The following is a 27,999-nucleotide window of genomic DNA, read 5'->3' as shown; positions in this document are numbered from 1 at the left end:
GGGCTGGGCCTGAGACACAAAGAGGCCAGAGCAAGGAATAGAAATGTTACCTCTGTACAGGCTCCATGCGCAGTCTCTCTAACCTCAGCAGAAGTAAGGATCAGGGTCCAAGGACACATTCCAGGCCGGCAGAAACACTCCGGGAGAGCACGAAGCAGCGCTAGGGAGAAGAGTGTTCTCGAATGAGCCCTGAGGGTCAGATGAGAGAGGTCTGGTCCCTGAGACAGAGTCTCCCCATAATCTCATTTCTGGTGTGCCATCATTGCACAGAGCTGGAAGCAAAAAACGTGCCTGAAAGAACTGAAATCATCATTATGGATGAAATTTATGAGTTGCCTTTTATTTAACCAAAAGTACTGCAAAGCAATTTACAACAATGATTAAAGAGCATTTATGTTAAAACTATAAAACAAAACAGAAAAATCTTTCAAATGTATTTTTAAAAGGCAGAATTAAAGCAACCCATCCACTAAAAGAGGCCATAGATCATTAAAAGCCAAAGTCCCGGCAGAAGAGAAATGATTATTTGGTCAGATAATTTGTTAGGTTGAAATTGTTTAATAAAAATATTTTTTTTTTAAAGAAATGTTTTTGCCTGGTGCATATGGATGTGTAATTATGGGTTGATTGATAGAATTTATGTCCCTCTGTTCTACAAATATGTACTCAAAGTAGCTTTCAGAGTCCTAAAAGCAATACACAATAATGTGCCACATTACAATATCACATGATATATTTAAAAGCAGTGATACAAATTGCTATAGGGGCATTTCATGTTTCTTCATTCACTCACCTTTTCATCAAGTTGTTGCCCTGTGTTTTCCCCATTCTGCTTCCATTTCTCCTGCTTGGAAAGGCTAGCAGAGCAAGGCAGTTTCTCTCAGCTGTGAGGGACCTCAGTGCTGCCATTCCTCTTGTCTTGGCTTTGACGTGTGACAGATCAGGACAGATCAGATCTATAGCCACTTGCCATACCATCACAAATACTTTTCTGGTTGGTGCCATGATAACACACACACACACACACACACACACACACACTTTTTTAAAGCAACACTTTAATTAGCACAAAAAATGGTTATTTAAAATGTAAAATTTGTGCAATTGCACTAAAATAAAAGAGAATTGTAATCCTATTTTTAAATATATGTATTTTAAACCCGTTTAAACCCTTATATTTATCATTCTAGTGATGTGCGTGTTTCAAATTTACTCTTAACATGCTAGTTAACTTTAAAAAAAAAAATGTACAAGTCCTGAAGAGTAATTGGGAAATAACATTTAAATAAGCATAAATTAGTACAGAAGGCTGATTCAAACATTATTTTTAAAGGTTGCTTCAGTGGTAGAGTCTCCTTACTTCAACATCTCAGGTAAGGCTGGGAAGATCCCACTTGGAGCGGACCTTGGGGCTCTTTGGTAGTGGGCGCCCTGAGCAAGGCCACAATTTGGCGCCCCCAAATGGATCTTCTCAGTGAGGGATCTTCTCAACTGTGCTTGGCGCCCTGTATGGGGCAACCTCCCACACCGCCCTCAATTTATTGGTGTTGCCAATACCAATGGTCAGCTTAGGTATAAGGCAGCTGCTCTCTGTGGGATCATCCCCACTCTTTTTGTCCCAAAATCTCTTCCATTTGTCCCGTCAGGTTCCCTGGAAAACCCACTGTTTACCACTGAATCGGAACAATTGCCAGTTTGCAGAAAACCTCACTGATGTTTGCTTTGATTCAGCAGTAGACTGGGACCATGACTGTCATCTAGTCCCAGACCCTGCAATGCAGGAATCCCAGCTAATGTATCAAGGACAGATGACCATCCAACCTCTGCTTGAAGGAAGGAGAGTCCATCACCTCTCGTGAGAGTCTGTTCCACCGCTGAACAGCTCTTACTGTCAGAAAGCTTTTCTGAATGTTATGTTGGAATCTTCTTTCTTGCAACTTGAAGCCATTGGTTCGAGTCCTACCCTCCAGAGCAGGAGAAAACAAGCTTGCTCCCTCTTCCATATGGTAGCCCTTCAGGTATTTGAAGATGGCTCTCATATCTCCTCTCAGTCTCCTCTTCTTCAGACTAAACATACCCACCTCCTTCAACCATTTCTCATAAGACTTGGTTTCCAGACCCTTGATTATCTTGGTCACCTTCCTCTACACACCTTCCAGCTTGTCAACATCCTTCTTAAATTGTGATGCCCAGAATTGGACCCAGTATTCCAGATGTGGTCTGACCAAGGAAGAATAGAGTGGGACTATGACTTCTCTTGACTGGGACACTAGAGACTTCTGTTGATGCAGCTTAGAATAGCATTAGCTTTTTTTGCTGTTGCATCACACTGTTTACTCATGTTCAGCTTGTGGTCCATCAAGACCCTAGATCCTTTTCACATGTACTGCTAGTAAGCCAGGTGTCCCCCATCCTATATTTGGGCATCTGTTTCTTCCTGTCCAAGTGCAGAACCTTACATTTGTCCCTATTGAAATTCGTTTTGTTAGCTTGCACCCAGTTCTCCAATCTGTTAAAGTAATTTTGAATTCTGATTTTGTTTTCTGCAGCATTAGCTACCCCTCCCTTCTTTTTAAGCTCCCCCCCCCCTTTGTTGTTGCCATTTCTGTGTAAATCTATCCTTTGGAAGGTGTATGCAAATATGAGGCACAGTGGTGTTTTGTGCCTGCTCGGCAAGGCCAGGCCCCCATTTGCATGGCCCCTGGCTGGGCTGAGTGGAGCTCCACTTCTTCCACAATGGTAAGATGGTCGTTTGCTTTCTGCCCAGGTATTTTAGGGTTGGTGTTCGGGAGAGCTTTCTGCTGGGAATCTGGGTCAGCTAAAAGTGAGTCCAACCGTGTGGCTTGTGGGGACTTATTTTTTAAAATGGCAAACTGATAGAGAAATGTGGTAAACAGAAGATTTGAAAAATGAGAAAATGAAATCGACATTCCTAGATGTTACCAAAGCCTAATAAAAATTGTGGTAACCATCTCTACGCTTCTTGTTTCAGAGAAGCTGTCTTCTTTGGGAATAAAATGTCCTATGCAGTTGGTGGTCCTCCTCTGCCCCTCAGTTGTCAGGGGACTGGAACTGTGACTGATTTCATGTCACATCTGTTAAACACTGAGGACTGGCAGCTGCCACTATAATGGGTGGAGAGTACGTGGAAGAAGGACGTGCACATTGCAAGGTCTGTCCAGGCTGGGCAGGAATATAAGGCACCTCATCATGTGAACTCTTTGTAGAGGTGCATTACAGACTGTGGGATTCATATGACTGGGTCAGGCCAATCCACAGTTGCTTCTGTATTGCTTTTTACTGCAGGATTGTTATCCTTTGTTCACTCACATTTTACAGAGCATCCGCGCAACGTTGTCATCACATCATTGCATTCCAGTGTTGTCTGTGTTGTCCTCCTGGGCTTTTTGAGACTTGGTTATTTGTGTTGTCTGTGCGCTTAAAAATGCAACTCTGACATAAGTGTGTACTGGAACTATTTTGGGAGGGGGGTGTTAAATTCCTGGTTTCTTTCCAATATTTCTTTTCTCTTTTTTCCCCATTAAAGCAAAACTGTACTATTTTAGAAGGTGGTATAGAAGGGACAATTAAACACTTGAGTTGCTTAACCTCAAGGCATGCATCCCCATAAGCACCACCACCTCCAAAATACTGTAGTCTCTATTGGGCCACCTGCACCCTGCACCAAAAAAAGCACCCTCAATATTCTGTAGCTTTTTCATGTGAGTCCTTATATGCATCAATCACTACTTAGTTTCCAAGGGACACAGGTGGCGCTGTGGGTTAAACCACTGAGCCTAGGACTTGCCGATCAGAAGGTCGGCTGTTCAAATCCCCGCGACGGAGTGAGCTCCCGTCTTTCGGTCCCTGCTCCTGCCCACCTAGCAGTTCGAAAGCACATCAAAGTGCAAGTAGATAAATAGGTACCGCTCCGGCGGGAAGGTAAACGGCGTTTCCGTGCGCTGCTCTGGTTTGCCAGAAGCGGCTTTGTCATGCTGGCCACATGACCTGGAAGCTGTACGCCGGCTCCCTCGGCCAGTAATGCGAGATGAGCGCTGCAATCCCAAAGTCGGTCACGACTGGACCTAATGGTCAGGGGTCCCTTTACCTTTACCTTTATTTTGTTTCCAAACAGTTTGGCTCCATACTACCCAAGGGGATTCTTGATTAACAAATGTAAGAGGAAGATTTTAATTTTGTTTTCTCTCTATAATTTCCTTTCCTTCTTTTTGCAGAACATATTTGGGAAGAATAAGACTCCGTGAGCAACCTTTTATTGACTTGTGGCTCATACTCAACTGCAAGCAGAAAAGTGGGCTTAGAATCATAGAGCCATAGAATCGTAGAATGGCAGAGTTGGGAGCATAGGTGTAGCCAGGAATTGTGTTGGGGGTAGAACTGAGCTATCTGCTACGTGATTGGTCACTTAGTTACGTATTTTTATTTATTTACTTGATGGGGGGGGGCTCTTACCATCAGAAACTTTTCCCTCACATTTAGTCAGAATCTCCTTTCATGTAATTTGAATCCATTTGTTTGGGTCCCGCTCTGGAGCAGCAAAAAACCCAAGCTTATTCTATTCAGTATGGCAGTCCTTCAGATATTTGAATAAGGTTATTATATCACTTCTCTTATCCATGCTAAGCAAACCCAGCTCCCTCAACCATTCCCCACAAGGCTCGGTTTCCAGACCCTTGATCATCTTAGTCACCCTCCTCTGCACACCTTACAGCTTGTCAATATCCTTCTTAAACTGTAGAAATGGGCACAGTATTCCAGGTGTGGTCTGACCAAGGAAGAATAGAGTGGGACTATGGCTTTCCTTGCTTTGGACATTATACATATGTTGTTACAGCCCAGAATTGCATTAGCATTTTTTGCTGCTGCAATCACACTGATGACTCATGTTAAACCTGTGGTCCACCAAAACCCCTAGATTCTTTTCACATGTACTACAGGCAATCCAGGTGTCTCCCATCTTACATTTGTGCATCTGGTTCTTCCTGCCTAAGTGCAGAACCTGACATTTGTCCCTATTGAAATTCATTTTATTAGTTTTGACTCAGTTCTTTACTTTGGTAAGATCCTCTTGAACCTGGTTCTATCTTAGCTAGGTACCTCTCCTAGTTTAGTGTCATCTTCAGATCTGATGAGCATCCCCTTAATTCCTTCATTCAAGTCATATCCAAAGATGCTGAGCAACACTGGGCCTGTGGAACCCCATTTGTCCTTTTCCCCTCTTCATCCTTTATTCCACTATCACCAGGTTGGGCACTGTTCTCCTTTAGGAAGAAGACAGAGGCAGGTACAGGTTGAACAGTTCTGCCTTCTCTCTGTCATCCAACAGCATTTCTCTGTCTTCTCCATGCAGAGGGGCTACCACTGGCTTGCTCTTCCTCTTGCTTCAAACATAGTCGAAGAAACCTTTTTATTATCTTGAACCTCCTTGCAAGCTTGAGCTTGTTCTGAGTTTTAGCCCACCTGGCCTTCACCCTGCAAGTGTTGGCTACGCATTTATATTCTTCCTTCGTGATTTGCCCCTTCTTCCATTCCTTATATGTGCCTCTTTTAAATCTCAGCTCATCTGCAAGCTCCTTATGCAGTCACATGGTTGTTTTTTAGATGTCTCCCACTTTTCTTTCTTGTAAGAAATGTTTGCAATTGTGCCTTCAGTATCTCACCTTTAAGAAACTCCATCCATCACCGACTCCCTTCTCTTTGAGTTTTCAGATCATGGGATTTCACCCAGTAATTCCTTAATCATTTTGAAATCAGCTTTCTTAAAGTGCAGTGTGTGTGTCCAGCTACACTCAGCTTTTCCTTTCCTCTGTCCAGTGGTACCTCGGGTTACATAGGCTTCAGGTTACATGCGCTTCAGGTTACAGACTCCGCTAACCCAGAAATAGTACCTCGGGTTAAGAACTTTGCTTCAGGATGAGAACAGAAATCGTGCTCCGGTGGTGCGGCGGCAGCAGGAGGCCCCATTAGCTAAAGTGGTGCTTCAGGTTAAGAACAGTTTCAGGTTAAGTATGGACCTCCGGAACGAATTAAGTACTTAACCCGAGGTACCACTATATAATGAATCCCAAGAGGACGTTGTCACTTTCTCCCAAGGTTCCCACTACTTCCACCTCATTGATCAGTTCTTAGCTGTTAATAAGGTCCAAAATAGTTGACCCCCTTGCTGCTTTTTCCACCTTCTGGGAAATGAAATAGTGACTGGAGGGTTCACTCTTCAGTGTGTTGAATAAGGGTTAAGGTATAATTGTGATAAAGAGATTGGTATTCTTGTCCTCTTTCCCCCTTCTTCTTTTCTTTTTCTTTTTTCTCTCTTTTCTTCTCTTCTTTTGTTTCTTTGCTATCTTTCTGGCTTTTGTTGTATTTTATCTTGAAAACTTTCAATAGAAATTGATTCTTAAGAAAAACACATTGCCCATCCCCAGAGGATTATACAAGGCACAGAGGTTCTTCCATAGACGGTTTGCTGGGGAAAGGAGGAGGGTCCTGAGGGAAGACTATGTCTAATGCACTGCTACAGAGCATCTCTAGCAGATACTTGTTCAGTCCTTTTTGGACACAACTACCCAGAGCCAAGTGGAAGAGGAACAGGGAGGTTGCCATCTTATCTCATGATGCTTCTGAATGTCTAATTTTGTTCCTGCCCTTCTTGAAAGGTCCAGAGTCCCACCTGTGCCTCCCAAGCGACCAGGTAAGCAGTGGAGTACATTACACAGGGATGCCTGTGTTGCGTTCATCACAAAGAAGTGGGGTGTGCGTGTCCCCTTTTAACTCTCAGCCCCTTAACAAACTTCAGCTCCCAGAAATCTTTGGGGAAGCCATGGCTGTGTATCATAATGCTTTAAACATTTGGTGCAAATGTGACCTTAGAATATAAGGAAGCCTCCAAAACTCCTTTATTGCGGTGTCCTTAAGTCCCTGGGCACAAAGGCCATCAGCCCCTTTGAGCTGAGCTGCCCAGTTATGCTTTCAGTGGTGTTTTCCAAAGCCTTGAGAGACTGAATCTGTTTATTAATATGAAAGTTTTAAATGGTACCTTATGATACTTGTTGATTTTGTTGCTGATGTCTGTTTTTTTGGGAAACACTTTGTGGGAAGTTTTGATAAAAACATGGCTGAGCCAAAGCCCTTTGTGTGTTTCAGAGAAACAGCTGCAGGGGGTAAGTATTCTGCACCACCAGCCAGCTCCCAGCACTCTCCCTGCCATCTTAACCCCAGAGCCCTCTTGACGTCTGCTCCCTAATGCCAACGGCACCCCTAGATAGCCCCCTAGGGCAGACCATCTTTATGTTCAAGTGAACCTGAATTTCTCTACTTGCTTCCCCCTTTTCCTTGGGGAGGGGGTTGTGTGTGTACTTGCCACCCAGTCATAGCAAAGGCAAAGCCCAGTGTTTTTCTACCGCTTTGTATGGATAGCTCTCAATTCTGCCTTGGGAGAGATTGAGAAAAATCTATGGAAACCAGCCCAATGGTTGTGTGTCCACTCCCCCTGAATCCTGGGAACTATTGTTTGTTAACGTTGCCAGGATTGTAGCTCTATTAGTGTTAAACTACAGTTCCCAAGATTCTCTGAGGGAAAGAAGGCACTTTCAATGCATGCTGCACACTCTCAGGTGGATGTCCTCTGGACCTGGCTATTTGCTGGCTTCGATTTTGTTCATAAGCGGTTTCTTTTGTGGCTGCTCCCTAGCCTTCCATGACTGCAACACAGCCTGGACCACCGCATATTTGGGAATGTGAGGGCCTCACCCAGCTTCCTCCTTCCATTCTTGTAGGTTCCCAGTGATACTCAAGAGGAGGAGGAAGACGATCTGTATACATATGAAGTGCCCCCAAGCAAAGGGCAGAGCAAGCAAATGGTTCCAGCGCTTGCAGAGAACATATATCTTGGTAAGTTGGGAAGGGGGGTAAGACTCTGGAAACGGGACTCTCCAGAGTAGGGGGGGGGGGTGTGATTTAGTTTACATTGATAGGCAAGCCTGCCTATTTTGAACTTTCTGAAATAATATGTGAACCAAAGCACAGCCCTCCTTTGAAGGCGGCAGTTCAATGCAGTTCTCCAGCCAAGTAATGTGCATAAAAAATGCATATACTGGGGCAAAGTGTCCACAAAATTGCACATACTGGTGGAAATAGCATACAAAAGGGCATATAAGGGGAAATGGCTTTGCAAAAAATGTGTTTATCAGGCAGAATTGCAAACAAAGATGGGGTGGACTAGATGATCCTCGGGTCTACAATTCTATATTAGGAGCAATTAAAAATGAAACATTGCTGGATTTTTATGAGGACTTTTTTAAAAATGGCAAACTGATGTGGGAATGTGGAGAAATAAACTTAAGAGTGGAAAAATGAGGAAACAGAATTAATTGAGATATTCCCCCATCCATACTCTGGAGCCATCATCACAACCAGCAAATTTCCCTGTGCCATTTTGATTAAAAAACTGGTTAATTGCAGGTTAAATGACAGTACTGCCAGGTAGGCTTATTCCAAGTTGGAAAACTGTACGCAGAGAGTGCTCATCAGTGAATCTTAACAGTGTGTCTGTAGGTGACTGTGGAGGCCAATTCTGGATCCACACATCCTTTCACAGTGGGGACATAGGTTTTCAGGCAGGAGTTGATCATGGCGAGGGTTTGCCAAGCATGCCTTCCTCTTCACACACCTCTTCCCCTTTCTTCCTGAGTTTGAGCATCTTCAAAGTCCATGACACCTTTGGTAAAGGCTGTTCTCCAATTGGAGCGCTCGAGGGCAGTGTTTCCCAGTTGTCAGTGTTTATACTACATTTTTTTAGATTTGCCTTGAGAGAGTCTTTAAACCTCTTTTGTTGACCTTCAGCATTACACTTTCCATTTTTCAGTTCAGAATAGAGTAGTTGCTTTGGAAGATGATAACCAGGCATCCAAACAACATGACCAGTCCAACGAAGTTGATGTTGAAGAATCACTGCTTTGACACTGGTGGTCTTTGCTTTCTCCAGGACACTGGCATTAGGATTCTTAACAAATGTGCAAATGATGCACAACTGCTTTGCAGATGGTTGGGGACATGGAGGAGAAGGGCTGAAGGAACTGGATATGGACAGCCTAGAGAAGAGAGAACTAAGAGGACACAATGATGTATCTGCCTGTCACACAGAAGAGAGCAAGGACTTCTTCTCTTCTGCCACTCAGAGGGCAGAACTAGATGGGTTTGAGCTGCAGGTGGATTTTGGCTGAACATTAAAAGAACTTTCTTGACAATAAGGATAGGGGACAGTTCAGTTCAGTTCATATCTATAAAGAAGCCTACCTAATTTGAACTTTCCTAAACACTATGCAGACAGAAACACAGCCATTCAAAATTGCAGTTGTCCAGCCAAGTAGCATGTACACAAATACATACACTGGGATTAAGTTTCCATAAAAATGCATATATTTGTGAAAATGATGTAGAAAAATGTATTATATTAGGGGAAATTGCGTTGCAAAATGTGCATATTAGGCAAAAATACATAAAAACATGTGTTTATGAGAAGAAAATTGTACTAAATAGCTAATGAATTTTCATGAGGATCCAAAATAGCAATAATTACAAACTGATGCGGAAATGTAGAGAACTGAATAGAAGAGTAGAAAACTAAGAAACTGAAATTGGCAGATTTGCCCATCGCTACTTGATAAGAAGATCTGTTTGTCAATGGGATCAGTTACCTAGATGGGTCGAGGTCTCCCTCATTGGAGGTCTTTAAGCAGAAGCTGCACAGGTGTCTGCTGAAGAAGCTCTGTCTCTAGAATACCTGCCTTGAGCAAGGTGACTGCAATCACCTGCAAGCCCCCTCCCCCCCCCTGGATTCTAGAGGGAAGAGGGTGGGTGGGTGGAGTGAGCCATGTTGACCAGGAAGAGGAAGGGGAGAAGTGAAAGGTGCTTGTGGGGGCGCAAGAGTTATAGCTGGGACTTGTGATCTCCAGTTCCCTCTCAGGTTGTCTCTCTGCCCTCAGATCGCCCGGCCTTGAGGCGCTTCTCTGAGCCACACAACCTCCTCCAGCCCAAGTCCCTTCCGGTGAGTGATGTGCTGTTTGCACAGGCAGGACAGCTGTGCTCTCCAGACAGCCAAGTATCATCTCTCTGGATAACTTGCAGGGCATTAAAACTGCAGGGAGAAATTGTATGTTCAGCATTTTTAATCATTTTCTTACTTTTTATAAGCTTTAAGTTAAGAAATGAAATCTTTTGGATTTGGGATGTGTCCTTTTTTTTGAAAAGCAAAATTTCTTTTGCACAAGGGCTCAAGACACACAAGGACCTTCTCCAGATTGGTGTTTTTCTGCAGCATCATTGGCCCAAAAAATAGTGTATTAGTGGTGGATTTATACTGAACCGTCCACACTCCCTTCTGTTTTCTTAGTTGTTCTGTGTTGCCTCCCTGGTATCACTGCGTGGGTGTCCCTCCAGATGGCAATAGAGCCCTATAAATATCAGGATAATACCCCACCGTAAATGCATGGCATGAAAAGTTACAGGGCATGTACTGACGGGATGCAAAACTGTATGTCTGCCCACTCCAAAACTTTCACAAGCACAAGCAGTGTTGAAAGCGGGATCTTGTCTAGCCCTACCAATACCACCAGGAGCAGAAATCATCACGAATACAGAATAAAAAGAATGTCTGGAGTGCCCCCATTTCAACGTGAAGCGCAATTCAGTTCTCTTTCATGCCTTGCAGTTCCTGTCCAAGCCTGGAGCAGATGCTGACGACTCCAGTGACGGGACATTCAACTTCCTGGCCATAGAGAGAGGTCAGAGGAAGGGGCTGGGCGGAGAAGGGGAGCAGGTGGAAGGGGGGAGGATGCCTTCCTGGGGACTGAGGATGTCTGAAGAACCTGCAGGATCAGGCCCATGGCCCATCTAGGCAGAGGGCCTTCTCGGTAGTGGCGCCCACCCTGTGGAACGCCCTCCCATCAGATGTCAAAGAAATAAACAACTATCTGACGTTCAGAAGGCATCTGAAGGCAGCCCTGTTTAGGGAAGTTTTTAATGACTGATGTTTTAATGTATTTTTAATCTTTTGTTGGAAGCTGCCCAGCGTGGTTGGGGAAACCCAGCCAGATTAATAAATTATTATTATTATTATTATTATTATTATTATTATTATTATTATTATGCCATTCCCTTCTCACAGTGGTCAGCCAGATGCCCCAAAGGGAAACCAGCAAGTGGGATCTGAGCCCAAGAACGCTCTCCTCCCACGCAGCTGGTATTCAGAAGCATTGCTGTGGCGGCAGGGCAGAGCCACCAGGACTCGTAGTCCATGAATCCACCCAGTCCTCTTTGAAAGCCACCCAAGTTGGCGGCCACCACTGTGTCCTGTGGCAGGCAGTTCCATAGTTTACCTGTGCGTTGTTCTTTTTTCTGTCCTGAATCTTCCAACGTTCAGCTTCACTGGATGTTCCTGAGTTCCAGCACCATGAGAGAGGGATATAAACTCTCTCCACTTTCTTCATGACATGCATAATTTTGTGTACTCCTCTCATGTCTCCTCTTGCTCACCTTTTCTCTGAACTTAAAAGTCCAAATTCTGCAACCTGCCCTCAAAGAGAAGTCGCTTCATCCCTTGAACATTTTCTTTGCCGTTTTCTGAACCTTTTGAACTCTAAATCTCCATTTTGAGAAGAGGCGACCAGAACTGCACACTGGACTCCAAGTGTGCTCTGGGGTTGTATAATGACATCAGCAATTTTATTTTCAATTCCTTTTCCTATGGTCCTTGGCATGGAAATTGCCTTTTTCACAGCTGCTGCACACTGGGTCAACTTCTTCACTGAGCTATCCAGTACAGCCCTAAGGTCTTGTGATTATTATGGGGTGATTGTCATGTTTGGAAGCTGGCAAGGCAAAGAGTCTCGCTGTTTTTTCACCTGACCCTGGAAAAGTCAGGCTGGGCCAGTGGGGGTTGGGGAAAGCTGTGGCACCGCGAGAGACAGACAGGATCAGAACATAAAGCACTAAGCAGGTCTGTGCCACTTTCCAGATTAAATATCTGAGTCCGAGGCTCTTAAACAAAGAGGAGGGAGCGCTTAATTTGTTTTATAGCAGCGAATGGACAAAGGCAGCATTGTGAGCATCCGTCTGTCTCGAGAGACAATGGAGTGTGCCGGGGGTGGGGGGTGAAATCAAACTGCTGCCTTAGCGGCACCAAAATGGCCTGGCTGATGCGGTCCAAAGTCAAGCAGAGCAAGACGTTTGGCACCATCTTGGCTGCAGGAGTTGCTGGAAGGAGGCAGACAAGGCACCATCCAACCCTCTTAGGGACTCCATCCAGATGTGTGTAGGGTTTAGTCCTTAGCCTTTACTTCTCCAAAAATATCCCGCAAGGCAGTGGAGGTTCAGGATCAGAGATTTTCTTCTCCTAGTTGGGTTTCCTTCCCAGGCAGATGAGCTCCCCCTGCCCCTCACTTCCCTCTCCAGCACAGGCAGAAACTGCCTTCTTGACTGGTGGACTCCCCGTTCTTCTCATCTGCTCAGTCTGCTGGAGCCTCTCTTTGCATGCAGGGGATAGGCAGTCCCTAACTAGCCGAGGGTTTCAGACCCATCAGCTCCCCTCACCTGGTTTAGCCAGCCAGTGGAAGCCATTCCCTGGGGTGTGGCTGCTGTCGCCTGCTGACAGCTTCTAAAAGCCACAGGTGAGATCGGAGTACACGGACCAAAGGCTCACAAACCACCCCAGAAGGACATGACGTGCCCCCACCAGAGGCACTGGCCCCCCAAGCACCCCATACATTTAAAACACTTAACATCCCCAAAGAATCCTGGGAACTGTAGTTTGTTAAAGGTGCTGGGAAATGTAGTGCTGGAGGGGTAGGCCACAGTTCCCAGGATTTTTGAGGGGTGAAGTGCTTCAAATGTATGGTGTATATGCAGCCTAAGGCTGCAATCCTAACCCTACTTTTCTGTGAGTAAGCTCCATTGAATTCAATTGGGCTTACTTCTGAGTTAAGCTTCATGGTTAAACTTGTGCTGTCAGTTTCCTCCAGGGCATTCTCTGGTTAAATGTCACAATGAAGTCACAAGGTGGCCTAGTTTGATTCAGTCTCAACCCAGAATCTGTAATATGGCTTTGACAGCATGGCTCGACTTTACAGGGTTGTTGAACAGAGGCGAACAGTTTACTCAAAGTGCTATGAAATAAATATTCTTCTTAACCTGAGAGGCAGTGGTCCTTGCTTAGAAGCCCTTCCTCAAATCCTACATGTTGGTTTGCAATTACTGGATGGTGTTTGGAAAGCACTTTGCTCATGTTCAGAAGTAATGCAGATCCTTTCTTTGCAGCTCTACAAAAAGGGATGATGAAGCAGTCTGTGCCGCCGCCTCTTCCTCTCTCAGCCCGACGGGGGTCTCTGCCAGTCCTGGGTCCCTCTGGGTCCCAAGCGAAAGCTGTCACCAGCAGAGGTAGGTGGAATTGCGAGCCAGCTGTGGCCTCATTGGAATCTGTGACTGAAGGTTGCTTGAGTAAATTCTTACTTCAGTGGACTGGAGACAGGCAGCTAAGGGTCTTTCAGATTAGTAAGTAAAATCCATTCCCAAGTTATACCTGAAGATGCTCTGCCTGCTTGTCTCTTTGTCTCCTAGATTAGACTACCAACCTTCACCCACCTGGTGCTCTCCAGATATTTTAGACTACAACTCCCGTCAGCCCAGTGGTCTTTGGGATGGGAAGGGAAGAAGGCAGGGAGACCTACAGCATACCTTCCAGGTGCCCCAATTTAACCGGGACAACCATGCTTTCCTTCAAGGCGCCCTGGGCTCAACCTTCGTCTTGGAGTGCCCTGATTTTGCACCGACTGCGGTGGGGCTGGCGGAAGCAGTTCCTGCAACAGCAGTGGCCTTGTGAAGGAGCACTTCCTGGCCTTTGGGAAGGAGGCGTGAGACTCTGGCAGGCTCCTGGAGCCCGCCTGCCTCTTCTCCTAAGTGGCCAAGCGCTTGCCTGGCTTTGGGAAGAGTCAGAGCACGGTGCCTTCTTCCCTAAGGCAGGGCTGGCAGCGCTTTGGGAAACAGTGGCGAGGCCCCTGTCCCAGTTTTCATCAGCAGAATGTTGGATCATTTGCAACAGTAGGTGGAGCCAGAGCCCATGGCAGGCTGAGCCCACTCCTTGTACTGTAGCTTGGTCCTCTCATGGGCCTGGGAGACTCTCCGCCCCAGGGCTGCCTCTAGGAGTCTAAGAATGGTGCATAGGGGCTGCTTGAGGCCCAGAGGGAAAAGTAGGCTAAGGAATAAGATGTTAGTGCGTTGATGCGCACATGCCACTTGCTGAGAAGTGTGGGAACATATGTGTTACACACCACCCCAATTTCTGAGTGTCAAGAGACTCCAGGGGCGCCAGCCCTTGCCCAGGGTTTGGCTTCCTTGGAATGAAGGTCTCTAGAGACTGAGGTGTCTTTAGGATATATGGCTTCATTTACACATATCTACAACCTGAGACTGAGGAGGAGGAGGCTGGGATAGCTCAGTTGGTAGAGCATGAGACTCCTAATCTCAGGGTCATGGGTTCAAGCCCCACGTTGGGGCAAAAGATTCCTGCATTGCAGGGGCTGGGCTAGATGACCCTCAGGGGTCCCATCCCTCTCTTTCATTTTAACCTTCTAAGATTCTAAGCTGACAGACGGTGCCACCTCCTGGCAGGCAGCTGGAAGCTGACTGAGGTTGGGGGGGGGGGAGCCCAGTGGAGGAGCCTCTGCCAAAGTGACAGCCAAATAGCTCTAACCCCTCCCAGGGCTAAATGGGGTAACATGCTGAGAATGCCTCTGGTGATAGGTGGGGGGAGAGGGATCCCAGGTGTGAGGCAAGTTGCCAGAAAGTGTCTTGGGTTTTTTGGCAATTCCAGTGGGAAAACAGGGCACTGCCCCCCCCTCAGCCCCAACTGCCTGCCCTCTGACATACAAGGAGGAAGAAGATGGGGACCAAACTAGCATTCCTTGTCTCCGCCTGTCATTGGCTCTGGCGCCACCAGCTGTGGGTCTCCCTGCTTTCTGCCCTACCAATATCGGAGGTACAACACTGAACAATTCCCATTACTGGTCTGGTTGTTAGTGGTGCCTTTGTAGAGTTAGATCTTAATATATATGCAGATATTTTGGTTTGAACTGTGCTTTTTAAAAAAATGAATGAATTTTTATTTGGACATTATTGAAATGTTATTACATGTTTGAAATATACTGCGGTTGATATTATTGAACTGCTTAATGGTTATTTTTATGTATTGCTGTTCTTGCTGTTCAATACCTTGCATATAGTAAGCTGTCTTGGCCACAATTTCCTTTGTGGAAAGGCAGCATATAAAATTGGAGTCCAATTCAGCCAACCTGGTGCCCTCCAGATGTTTTGGAATGCAGGGGCTCATGCTCATTGCTGTTTTTCTAGAAAAAGAGGTGCCAGAGCTCACCATGAACTTTCCCCTTGTTCTCTTAGAATGGCAATGGCGCCCACCTGAGAGGGGCTGGAACTGAGCTCTGCCTTTGGGAGGGGGTGAAGAGAATGGGGGCTGGGGGCTTGGGGGGAGAGGCAGAAGAGGAATTGCTGTTGGCTGCTAATTCTTGTCTTCCTTTGCACCACTTTGCAGATCCTTTACCAGCCCTGAAAGATGACGAGGTAACTAAGAACCCACCTGCCATTAGAACATTTGCTGCTTCAGATTACTGTCCCTGGTTAGCACATTTGCAGCAAGGGTAACTTGCAAGTTTCCCTGTGGGCAGCCGGAGACACGACCAAGACCATAGGAAGGACAAGATGGGCCCTCCCTCACCATTCCATGGGCAGAAGCTGACCTGTCTGGCTGCTGAATCTCCAGCACTGAAGAGAGAATAGTTCTCCCAAGGAACCTGAAGGAAGCAGGCTAGATTTAGGGGACCAAGGCAGGCCATGTTGCATACATAGCTCTGTCTTCCAATGGCGGGAGGAGCTGAGGAGGAACTGCCAGGGGGCTGTTGCCACTTCCTTCTCCAGCATCTGCTGCCTGAGGCTCTTGTCTCATTTGGCCCAATGATAAGGCCAGCCCTGGCTGGAGAAGAAGAAATCAGAGGGAAGCAAGTGATCAGCATGTGAGTGGTGTTCTCTCTCTCTCTCCCCACCCCCAGGAGGAGACCCAAGAGGAATCGATCTACGTGGAATGTGAGCCCAGAGCAGGTGAAGCCCCTTTCCCCACCAGAAGCCACCACTGTGATGCTTCTAGGGAAGGGTTGTAGCTCAGTTCTGGATCGCAGGCTTAGCAAGCAGAAGGTCCCGGGGTCATCAACGCCTGCCATCTCTGACTTATGATGGGAAAGACCTTTTGTCCAGGACCTTTGGGGCCTTCTTAAGGGCTGCTCCCAGACTCATCTTCTCTCCCCCCCCCCCCACTGATGGCCTCCTGACAGCAAAACAATCCGCTGTGTTTTAAACCATATTAAGGTAAAAAGGTAAAGGACCCCTGGACAGTTAGGTCCAGTCAAAGGGGACTATGGGGTGTGGTGCTCATCTTGCTTTCAGGCCAAGGGAGCCGGAGTTTGTCCACAGATAGCTTTCCAGGTCATGTGGCCAGCATGACTAAACCGCTTCTGGCACAACGGGACACCGTGATGGAAACCAGAGCACACGGAAACTCCGTTTGCCATATTATCTTCCTTTAATTATGTCCTTTAAGCAGCTGCCATTTTAACATTGTCTTTGATCTTCATTGTGATTTTGCTTATTTGTTGCATATTGGACTTTATTGTTGACCCACTAGGGCTTTTTTATTTTGTTAAGGGTGAACATCATCTGAGTGATCCAAACATGTGACAAAGGGGTGGATGGTCTGCTGTATCTGGGATACAGCAGCTTCACATTGTCCCCAGTGGTGCTAGGTGCTTGTATCCAGCAGACGCCAGCTGGGACCAAACCTGCCCAAAGAGGGGTGCTGAGCTCCAGCCTGCCACCTTCCTTGTGGCCTGATACTCATTTTCCCCCTTCCAGCCTCCGTGCCCCGCAAAGTGCTTCCTTGTCCAACCCCAGTGCCTCCTGTCCAGCCTCTGAAGCAAGCCAGGTGAGTGTGTCCTCCTTCCAGAAGAGAAAATCCCAGTATCTGTACATCGGGGTAGCCCACATGGTGCCCTCCAGATATTCAAAGAATCATAGAATGGTAGAGTTGGAAGGGACCCCAAGGGTCATCTAGTCCAACCCCCTGCAATGCAGGACTCTCAGCTAAAGCATCCATGACAGACAGCCACCCAACCTCTGCTCCAGCCCTCATCAGCCACTGCACCATGGCCATTAGTCAGGAAGGATGAGAGTGAAAACATCCATGAACACTGAGATAGGATATCAGTCTCTCTGTCCCTTACTATCTCTTCAGAGGGACAGCAGTTTTCCAGGGTCCTTGGTTGGCAGGTATCCCTCACTTTAGCCCTGCATTCTGGGACTCACTGCACTGGAGAGGCTGAGAGCTGAATGAAGTGGTATTTCTTTGAGCCAGGGGTCAATCCGACACTCTTGCTTCTGTACTTGCACCGCACCCCCATTCTCAGTGGTGAAGCTCAGTATTAGGGAGGGGGCCCCTGCACTGCCTCCCTGACCATTCCTAGCCCTGCCCTGACCAAGTGCTCAGCAATCAGCATAGTGGGCTGGCCTGGCCTAGACTGGAGGAACCAGTACCTAGGCTGGCTGTGCTCCTGGATTCAGCCTTGTTGCTTGAGACCCAGGTCTTGTGCCAAGGAGCTGCAGCTGGTTCAGCAGCTATGGTCATCCCTGGTCCAAGGTGGTCTGAGAACAGTGTTGCATGCTCTAGAAACTTCCTGTTCTGATTCAGGAGCTGCACAATGTGGCTGCGCTAACTACCCAATGGGTCACAGTGGGTGAGAGGCAGAGGGGTCAGTGCAGTGCAAGGACAGCAGTGCAGCCAGTCCAGAACTGCCCCCAGCACATTTGCAGGGCATGGACTCCCCAACCCTTCTCCCCTCTCCCCCCCCCCCCCGTGACAGCGACTCACCTGCCCAGAAGCTCTTGCCTCGCCCTGTGAGCTGCTCCTGCTCAGATTTCTGAAGTGTGTCTACCAAGGCTTCTCTTTACTGTTGCTGCCATTTAAACTGTTAATGGTTTTAACCAGTGGGGTTTTTTTGGGGGGGGGACGACGCATACCGCTAAACATTTTGTGAATCTAAGTTTGGCCTCATTGAGGGGCAGTATTTCAATATGAGTAGGAAAATGAGAATACCCCTAAACATTTTTTAAGGGAAAAAAGCACTGGTTTTAACTACATATTATGAATTGGAATGACATTGTATTTCACTTTGAGGTCACAATGGGATCAAAAACAGCATGTAGGTGCATGAAATAAAGACATAGTAGTTGTTGTTGTTATGAAGCAGTGCTGTCTAGAACAGAGATTAACTGCTCTCTGAAATTCACCAAGGACCTGGGCATGTTCACAGTTCTTTCCCTTTTCATAATCAAATGCTCAGTCTGAGACCTGGGTTTGCAAATGTGTGGATCAAGGGGTTCTAGATCTTAAATGTCACAGGGCTAATGTCACACCACAATCCTATTCTCCTCCCCCCCCCCTTTCTCTCTCTCTCTCTCTCTCTCTCTCTCTCTCTCTCTCTGATGTTAGGCCAGCAATCACTCCATCAGGACCCCAGAAGGTAGGTGTGGGGGCTGGCAAGGGAGCACTAGAGAACTTGAGATGAGGATGGTGGCCAGGGGAGGTCTCTGGAACTTTGCATTCGTGGGCTTAACTGTTGTTTTGTTTTGTTTTGCTATGCTATGCTAAGGCAGGCCACCACAAACTCAGGATGCAGCAAACCAGACTGCTTAACCTACCCTACAGGGCTGTTGTGCTGAGAAAATGGAGGGAGGGAAGAGAGGAACTTGTTCATGAGAAGAAAGGGCAGGATAACTAAAGGGGCCTATGGGACCCCTTTGTCTCAGATTTTCCTGCTTGGCAATTGCACTCCTCAGAGGAGGCATCACTAAGAGAACCGAGTGTCCTAGAGTTGCACTTACTAAGCACTTGAGGGCTGGCTTTTAGTGTTGCAGCTCCAGCCCTCTGGAGTAAACCATGAACTGAAATTAGACAGGTGCCTAGCGCCTTGATAACATTTTTGTTTAAGGAGGCTTGCCCTGAAGTGTGTGACCCAGTCATTTTAGGGAATGAAACCTGTGAATTTTTATAAATGCATTTATTGCTTTTAGTTTAGTGAGTTGGTAATTTTTTCGTATGGTGGTTTATAAATCAGGCCTGTGTTGAGGAAGAGGATGTCTGGGCACAGGGGTGCATGGAGTTAGCCCTATGCAATTGCTGGGCAACAGGTAGAGATACCTAGGTTATGGGAACAGGAGGTGAAAACTCTGTGCGCTCGTTTTCTTTCCAGGCCTTTGTGGAAAACCTGTGCAAAGGTAAGTGCCACACTCTGAAGCCTCTGCATCAGCCTTTGCCAACCTGGCCCCTCCAGATGTTGTTGGACTACAGCTCCCACCACCATAGCCTTCAACATGTGGAGTCCCAAAACTCGGGTGCACGAGATCATGGAGCCCAAAAGATGTGCTTTTTTCGGGACCGTGCTCTCACTATGCCCAAAAATGTGTGCTTTGGGGTGCTGCACAAGATTGTGGCCCTGAAAAGAAGCGTGTTTCTGGGGCAAGATCTCGGTGCAAAATTGTGTGACATCATGGTGACCTGGGGGTCGGGGGATGGGATGCCCTGGTTTTTCTGGGACACTTGCGGGGAGAATGCACCAGCCCCAGCGATGTGATGCTGAGGATTGGGGGCTTATTCTAGGGGCCATTTTTGGGATCCCCTCCTAGTCTGTGGTTTCACATCTGTAAGATGAAATTCTGTAAAAACAGAGATTGCTAAAATGATCAAAGAAGTCTCTTTTTGAGTTAATGACTTTAGCCAAGTGTGTTGAGTATCTCTTTGCACGGCTGCCATGGAATTTTGAAGGGGTCTGGCCCTGCCTTGAATTTTTTTTTGCAGGGGGGCTTGGTGCCCCTGCTCAGCTGTACATGAAGATTGGACCAGGGATCATCTTCATGCAGAGCAGATTCCCGATCCCCAAGCGACAGCTGTGCCCTGATTTTGATTGCTCATGCGATGTGTGTGTCATTCATGCACTGATGTGGCACAGGGAATATTTGCCTATGTCATACATATCTCAGTAACCCTGAACTGTTCTATCTCTTTCAGGTGTGTCTCTGAAGAGTGGATCTGTGCCAGAGGTGAGCAAGGAGATCTTGCCTGAAGATTCTTTGGCTGCCCTGTCCTCTTGCTTATAGAGCAGCAGTTAAAGTTTAACCTCCCTAATCCCATGGGGCTAAGCATAACAACAGAGAGAGAGAAGGCAATGCTGCTGCGGGGAGGGGGGGGCACTGCTGTAGCTAACACAGGATTGTTACCAACAGCAAAGAGTCGTGCAGGATCTTAAGGATAATGCATTTATTATGACATAAGGGTTTGTGTTCTAGAAGAGTGGTGCCTCTTCTTTCGCTTCTCATGCCTCATTATCAGGGCACATATGAATTTATTTAGTATTGCAGTGGGTGTGGGGTTTTGAGTTTACTTTATTGCTGCAATGGGCCCAAGAGTGGTATTATGGGTGGGCAAATCTGTCCATTCATTCCACCGTGGGTTTTTTCAGTTTGTGATTATTATTTTTAAGTCCCCATTAAAAATTGTCGTCATTTTAGTGCCCTTTCCTCCTAATACACACATTTAAAAGCAGTTCCCCCCAATATAAACTTTGTATGTTGTTTTCAAAAACGTATGCATTAATATGCACAATTGACCCTGCGGATGCATTTTTGTACACATTGTTTGATGGAGAAATGCACTGCAAAATTTTGAGAAGTGCAAATTTAGATAGTTTCTGATTAAAATGCAAGCAAAATCACATTTCTCCCCACCCTCCCACTGAACCCCTCTGTGGTACGTGTGTGTGTGTGTGTGTGTGTGTGTGTGTGTGTGATCTCAACCAGTGCTCATAAAACTTTACTGTTTGTTGAGTTTTGCTTTGCTCCTTTTTTTTTGCAGTTGGACTTTAAAAACACCCAGGAGGGAGCCTTTCACCTTTGCTTGACATGCCATTTGTTTAATTTGCCCTTGTTCTCTGCTCCTCTGACTAGAACAAAGAGCACTTTTAACATATGGTTTCCAGGTGTTCCAGGTGTTGCAGGGTACCTGGCGGGGCACGTTTTCTGCAGCTGCAGCAGTAACCTTGCCACCTCCCCAGAGAAATCTGAAATGGCACCTGTGGGCGGAGGTCTTCAGTGACGGTGGAAAGACATGGTTCCGAATGGAACTGCCACTTTTGTCTGTGCCCCTACCATTCCCTGTGACTGTGCTTGCCTTATCATCTGTTACATTCCCTTAGGATTTTTGCATGCAAAACAAGGCCTGGTATGCAGGGAGCTGTGACCGACATACGGCTGAGGCTGCCCTCCTCCGGTTTAATAAGGTAAAGGTGTGTCTCCTGAAGTTGCCCTGCAGCACCGTCATAATGCAGCTGCTGTTCAAGGAAGAGGCTCTTCCAATCCCTTTGCCTTCTGGAGCCACAAAGTCTCCATGGTGCTCACCAGCTGAATTAGCTGCAGCTAAGTAACTCGGAGGTCCAGCAGCTGTGGCTGAATGGGATTTCTGAGGGTCATGAGACCAGGAGAGAGAGAGAGACCCTGCAGGGAGCCAGTTTGGGAGGCAGGTTTGGGGGCTCCATTTTAAAGGCGTCAGTGTAGCAGGATGGACAGATCATCTGATACTGGGCACAATCAACCAATACATTTTCTTGCTTAACCCCACTGGCTGGCAGGAGCTGGGCAAAGATAGGATATCCTGTGGTCCACAGACGACGCCCTTGGGCACACATTCTGCTGCCTGAAGCAGCTGCCTCAGCCTACCTCATGGGTGGGCTGGCCTTGGGTCAGAGCACACCTGAAATAGTGTGCCCAGTTCTGGGCACCATGTTTCAAGAAGGGCCCCTTTTGGGGGCACAGCACAAGCCTTGCATCCCAAAGGCCCCAGGGTCACACACACACACACACCCCGGGCATCTTCAGGGAGAGCTGGAATCCTGTGGAGACACTGCCAGTCAGTGTTGGCAGTACAAGGTTGGCTGGATCAGCGCTCTGCATGAGGAAGCTTCCTGTGCTCCAGAGGACATTGACCAGCTGGAGCGGGGCAGCCAGGATGGTGAGAGCTGGGAAACCAGGCCTATAAGGAATGATAGAAAGAGCTGGATATGCCTGGAGAAAAATGAGAAGGAAGAAGAGGAGACATTGCAGCATAGTTCTCAGAATGGCCGTGCTCTCTGCTTCTGAGGGGGTAAATATTGAGATATTGAGGCAAAGGGCCTGTTAAGAATTTTACTAGTTGCAGCAAGAATCTCCATAGCCCAAACCTGACAGATTTTACAAGGTATAGGACTAGATTAATGTTTTAAGACTGTATGGAGAATGGCACTTGTGGAGATAATAATTTATTTATTATATTTATATAACACCTTTCCTTCCAAGGAGCTAAAGTTGTTGTATATGGTTCTCCTCCTCCCCATTTCTTCCTCACAGCAACCCTGTGAGGTAGGTTAAGCTAAAAGATGGTGACTGGCCCAAGGTCACCCAGTGAGCTTCATGGCTGAGTGGGAATTTGAACCCTGGTCTCCCAGGTCCTAGTCTGACACTGTGACCATTGCACCACACTGTCTCTCACACTGGTTTTACCTTTTGTTAAAACTAAGGTCACGTGTGTCTTGTCTCCTTTGGTTGATGGAGACCATGATGATTTGGTATACAAGATTTGGTTGAAGGAATGATAAGAATGTATAGTAAAACAGGATTGAAGATTGTACAATAGAATATGAATAATAGCTACTGGCTTTTAACGAGAGGAGGAAATGGGGGTTTACATTTTCTCTTTGTGTTGAATTTATTGTATACATGCAATGCAAAATCAACAAAAAAAATGGGGGGGGGGGAGGTTATCCCAAGGGCTGAAAAGGAGGAGATGGAGAGGCTTCTCTTCTGCTGCTCCACAAGGGAGAACTAGAGTCAAGGGAAGTAACAGAAAGCAGGTGTCGGCTGCACATGATGAGACACTTGCCCTATTAAGCAGTGAAACTGACACTTAAATTATGGGCTGGGGGAAGAAAGCCTATTCCGATTCCAAGATCCAGATTTTCACCTGCATTTGATGTCTCCTCCCTTAACCTGAATGTCTCCACCCTCTTTTTTCACAAAAGGACAGTGCCTACCTGGTGAGGCAGAGCTCACGACACGGCTGGAACCAGCCATTCACTTTGGCTGTGCTCTTCAAGAAGCACGTCTACAACATCCCCATCCGCTACTTAGAGAGCAGTCATCAATACACGCTTGGCAAGGATGGCAGGAGCCACGAAGAGGCGAGTGGTCTCTTTCTATGTTGGGAGGGCCGTGGCGCAGCCGTAGAACAGGCAGAAGGTTCCCAGTTCCTTCTCCAGCATCTGCAGGAAAGGCTGAGAGACCCTCTCTCTGCAATACTGGAGCTCCGCTGGCAGTCAGCTTAGTCAATGCTCAGCAGGTCCACGGAGTCCTGTCACCTGTATTTCTCATGTTTTTCATTTCAGGGGGATTAGCGGTATGTGGAAGAATGTTCCAACCGTGCTTAGCCTCCTTTTATGACAAAGAGATGCCGGAAACTAAGTTGTGGAATGGGCACCAAAAATTGGTTGCAGGCCACTTTAATCTTGCTTCAGCTGTTGCTCCTTCTTCTCCTGCCTCCCTGCCTCCCTCAGTGTGGGCTCCCACGAACAGGTATCCCCAAACTCGGTCCTCCAGATGCTTTGGGACTATAACTCCCACCATCCCTAGCTAACAGGGCCAGTGGTCAGGGATGCTGGGAATTGTAATCCTAAAACATCTGGAGGGCCGAGTTTGGGGATGCCTGCCCTAGGAGAAGGGGTCAAATTAGTTAAGTTTACACTGAAATGTGAACTGAACTGTTTTTTTCTCCCATCCCCAGCCAGAGGGCACCTGATGTAGGGCCACCTTGCAGAAGCCAAGGAGGTCCAGGACTCCTCAGTGTCTGGATAAGCACCTGGTAACCCCCTGCCCACCACCAGAGTCCCATGATGGAAGAAACAAATGCGCCCGTCTCCCTCTCAGCTCCCACCCACACGATGCATGTTAAAGCACTGCTGTACCACCTTAAGAGCCACGGCTTTCCCCAAAGGATTCTGGGAGCTGTAGTGGTTGAGGACCCCCTAACAATTCCCAGCGCCCTTGGCAAACTACTGTCCCCAGGATTCTTTGAGGGAAAGCCATGACTCTTAAAGTGGCCTAGGTGTGTGTTCAGTATATAGGGTGGATGTGACCTCAGTCAGCAGAGCTCTGCCACCTCATGACTTGAGGGAAACTGGACTAAAAAAGCTAGTCCCTTGAGGTACAGAAAGAAGCTGACCTGCTCCCTGTTCTGCTCTTTTCCTTGCCAGCTCTTTGACAGCGTTTCCGGCATCATCCAAAGCTACAGCGAGCGCCCCTTGGTGCTGGTTGATGGCAGCACTTCTGCCAAGGAACAGACTTGCTTGCTGTTTCCAGTGAAGCCATGACTTTGGGGCCTGGGGAGTAGGACCAGCTACGTCCTCCCTGACCTCAGGCACAAACGGCTTCATTTGCCTGGCTGGACCGACACAAGGCCAAAGGATCAGCGTGGCACCCTGGCATTCTGCAAAAAGGTTCTTGTGAATCATTCTTCAATATTCCTCAGTAGCCTTCTTCTGGCAAACAGCAGTGCATCTGCAAATATATTCCACTGGTACTGAAACGGCAAAGCAAGGGAACTTGTGGGCTGGAAGGGAGAGTTTAGCAGGGATTCCCACCTAAGGCACCAGTCCTGGTGTTGGTTATTTGTTACAAAATTGAAATGTTTCACCCAGTTAATAACACTGTTGCCCAGCACTGAGCCCATCTGAGCAATGTGAGATTCCAGGGGTTCCAGGCGCTTCTCCAGGGCTTGGTTCCCTCGGAATGAGGGGCAGCGGAGACTGTGGCATCTTTAGGATATGTGGCTTATGTGCACATATGTGCCTACGGTGGAAGGGCTCACAGCATTAACACCCCAAGAGGGTCTTGCTTCTCCCAAAGGCACAGCCTTGGATTCAAGCAAAAACCAGGCATGGCCCTGTCTCTCAGATGCCCAGCCTGCAGCCTCCTGCTTCCAGCTCCCCACTCACACACCTCAACTCTGGCCTTTTGTCTTTCTTCTTCTTTGGCGATCCCTCGTAGCCGAATAAGATTGTCTTCCATAAACACAGTTTTAACAATGAGGCCTAAGTGACTTTGGAGCCCAGTTTTGGATCCACATGTCCTTCCACAGTGGGGACATTGGTTACCAGGCAGGAGTTGATCATGGTGAGGCTTTGCCAAGCATGCCTTCCTCTTAGCATGTTTCTCCCTTGCGTCCTGAGTTTGAGTGTCTTCAAAGCCCATGACACCTTTGGTAAAGGCTGTTCTCCAACTGGAGCGCTCGCAGGCCAGTGTTTCCCAGTTGCCGGTGTTTATACTACATTTTTTAGATTTGCCTTGAGACAGTCTTTAAACCTCTTTTGTTGACCACCAGCATTACACTTTCCATTTTTAAGTTGGGAATAGAGTAGTTGCTTTGGAAGACGATCATCAGGCATCCGCACAACGTGACCAGTCCAACAAAGTTGATGTTGAAGAATCATTGCTTCAACACTGGTGATCTTTGCTTCTTCCAGTACACTGGTATTAGTTCTCCTGTCTTTCCAAGTGATGTGTTAAATTTTTCGGAGACACCGTTGATGGAATCTTTTGAGGAGTTGGAGATGGTGTTTATCAGTGGTCCATGTTTCACAAGCATACAGTAATGTTGGTAGTACAATAGCTTTGTAAACAAGCATTTTGGTTTCCCTGTGAATGTCCTGGTCCTCAAACACTCTGCACTTCAATCAGGAGTAAGCCGCACTCGCAGAGCTCAGGCAATGCTGGATTTCAGCATTTTGTCTTTCTAATTAATAGACAATTGAGGAATGGGGACCCACTTCCTTTGTTACATTAACGACCCATACTTAGGGGGCCACTACCAATAAATTTGTCAGGCCGTTCCAACAAATTAGTCCTTGTTGAATCCAGGAATTGGAAGGGACTCCGGCATACTCAGACCCACTAGCCCCAGACCAAAACTCAAAACACTACATTCTTAACTCAAAGGTGGATAGCTTTCAGGCTTGTTGGATCTACTTTGTCTTTTCCTAAATTCGCAAGAACTGCCAATATCAGCTGACACAAGAATCCACTCCTGGCAGGCTTTCGCCTTCATTTTAGTAACCTAATTTACCTGGGGGGAAATGTAAGTTTCCTTTTGCAATTGTTAAAAGATTGGGAGTCATAAAGCCTTTCTGATCTACTACAAATCACCCTGAAATCTGCCAGTAGACCCCTGTCTCCCTTCTGCTCACCCCAATTCTAGAAAATCTTGGTTTCCGTATATAGTATTGATATACAGTTTTGTTTTAATGTATGTTAAAATCTATTACATTGCAAAGGCCAGGCTTTTATTTTGAAAACATAATTCCAATTTCCCTAGCTGCTCATCCTCAGAAGAAAAATGAATTACGGTAACAGAGTAACTCAACTCATCTGTTGCTGTATTTTCTAATAACTACAAGGATTTTATTCTGCATGAAATTGATGCAAGGCCCAGCATGACTTGCAAATTGCAGCCCATCTAGTAGAAAAGCATTTCCCCCTCCTATTCAGCACAAAGAAGCATCGGGAGAATAGCTTCCAGGAACATGTAGAGAATGCCCACGAGAACCAGCTAAATCAGTACAAAACTATATAGCTGTACTGATTGCCTCAGAATATATTGCCTTCTAGTTTGTAGTGATTTTTCTAGAATGATAATGCTTATTCTCATCTTGGTTCATTTTGTCAGTAGGGTGGGTTTGTTCCGTTTGTTGTTTTCTATATGACCTGTCATATGAACTCAATAAAACATTATAAAGAGGAAGGTGGCCAGGTGCCCTCCTTTACAGAGGATGGTCCTCTAAGCCATCCTGTATTTGAAGCCCTGCCCAGTCCAAGTCCAGTTTAAAGAAAAGGAACACTAAGAAGGGTGAGCGCTGGAGCTCTGTGGTGGAGCAACTGTCTTGCATGCAGAAGGACAATGCAATTATCAAAGGTGCAGGAGTCCTGGTCTCTTCTGCATCTGGCCAGACTACATGCCTGTTCTGTGACATTTTGAGGGGTCCTGATAAAGGTTTGGCCTGTTGTGCATTTGGGAGGGTTTTTTCTTTGCAGAGCTCAACAAGCATTTTTTTAAAAATTGGAAATGTCAGTCTACTGGCAACTCACTGAATGACCCGAAGGTGTCCTCAGTTTTCACTAGATCTTGCCTCTCCAAACAAATCCCCAGAGGGCCGGAACCTTTCACGATTCCTTGTGTTTTCTTCGCCAGGACAAGATGTTACATTTTCTGACTCGTGATTCGACATATTTAGGCAGTCCTCCAACCGAGCGCAGCTCCTCAGCAGCAACAGGCCACTCTAAAGAGGCACCAAGACAGGGCCTGGATCCTACAACAAATCCAGTCACCAACTTTGTGCCCATATCTCTTCAAGGAACACTTTTACAGGACCTTATAGTGTCTGCAGCAGCATCAAAAGGTTCAGTTCACTTGAGCCGCCTGTCGCACACTCTTAATCTAGCCTACCCTGCAGGGACGCTGTGAGGATGAAATGTGGGTGTGGGGAGGCCTCAGTGCACAGCACCTTGAAGTATTCAGACTGCTATAGCACAACAAAACTGGGAGAACACAGCAAGAGAAAGGCATGGAAAGTTTTGGGATTTCAGCAGGATGTTACAGCATAGGCACTGAATGGAAACGAAGCAGTATGAAAACCACAAAACCTTTACAAGTGCAAAAAGTATTGAAAGTAGAACTGTGTGTGACCGCCCCCAAAACACCCTGAATGTGCAATGTGGAGGGGCTGCATTTATTTTATT

At 46.8% G+C, this 27,999-nt stretch overlaps 1 protein-coding gene and 1 non-coding gene across 5 annotated transcripts; both read left to right on the top strand.

Annotated features, from left to right (window-relative positions):
- Nucleotides 1-587: 587 nt before the first annotated feature.
- LOC114602849 (SH2 domain-containing protein 6) lies at nucleotides 588-27,265 on the top strand. Of its 4 annotated transcripts, none has more exons than XM_028741555.2 (16): nucleotides 588-4,261; nucleotides 6,675-6,709; nucleotides 7,162-7,178; nucleotides 7,794-7,908; nucleotides 10,002-10,063; nucleotides 10,727-10,799; nucleotides 13,330-13,449; nucleotides 15,617-15,645; nucleotides 16,131-16,179; nucleotides 16,987-17,056; nucleotides 18,620-18,650; nucleotides 19,380-19,404; nucleotides 20,195-20,226; nucleotides 21,378-21,461; nucleotides 23,235-23,393; nucleotides 24,462-27,265. In XM_028741555.2, the coding sequence occupies exons 1-16, from the start codon at nucleotides 4,089-4,091 to the stop codon at nucleotides 24,576-24,578; spliced, it is 1,191 nt and encodes a 396-aa protein (XP_028597388.2). In that variant the 5' UTR covers nucleotides 588-4,088; the 3' UTR covers nucleotides 24,579-27,265. The 4 variants fall into 4 exon arrangements, with proteins under 4 accessions (XP_028597388.2, XP_028597387.2, XP_028597386.2 ...); XM_028741554.2 differs by having other exon boundaries at nucleotides 9,972-10,063; nucleotides 16,131-16,164; XM_028741553.2 differs by having other exon boundaries at nucleotides 9,972-10,063.
- Nucleotides 14,493-14,566, top strand: TRNAR-CCU (transfer RNA arginine (anticodon CCU)). Its single transcript has one exon. It is a non-coding gene; the product is annotated as a tRNA-Arg (tRNA).
- Nucleotides 27,266-27,999: the final 734 nt, after the last annotated feature.

This window comes from Podarcis muralis, chromosome 7, assembly GCF_964188315.1.
Source record: "Podarcis muralis chromosome 7, rPodMur119.hap1.1, whole genome shotgun sequence".
NCBI lineage: Eukaryota > Metazoa > Chordata > Lepidosauria > Squamata > Lacertidae > Podarcis > Podarcis muralis.
This window is presented reverse-complemented; position numbering and strand designations above follow the sequence as displayed.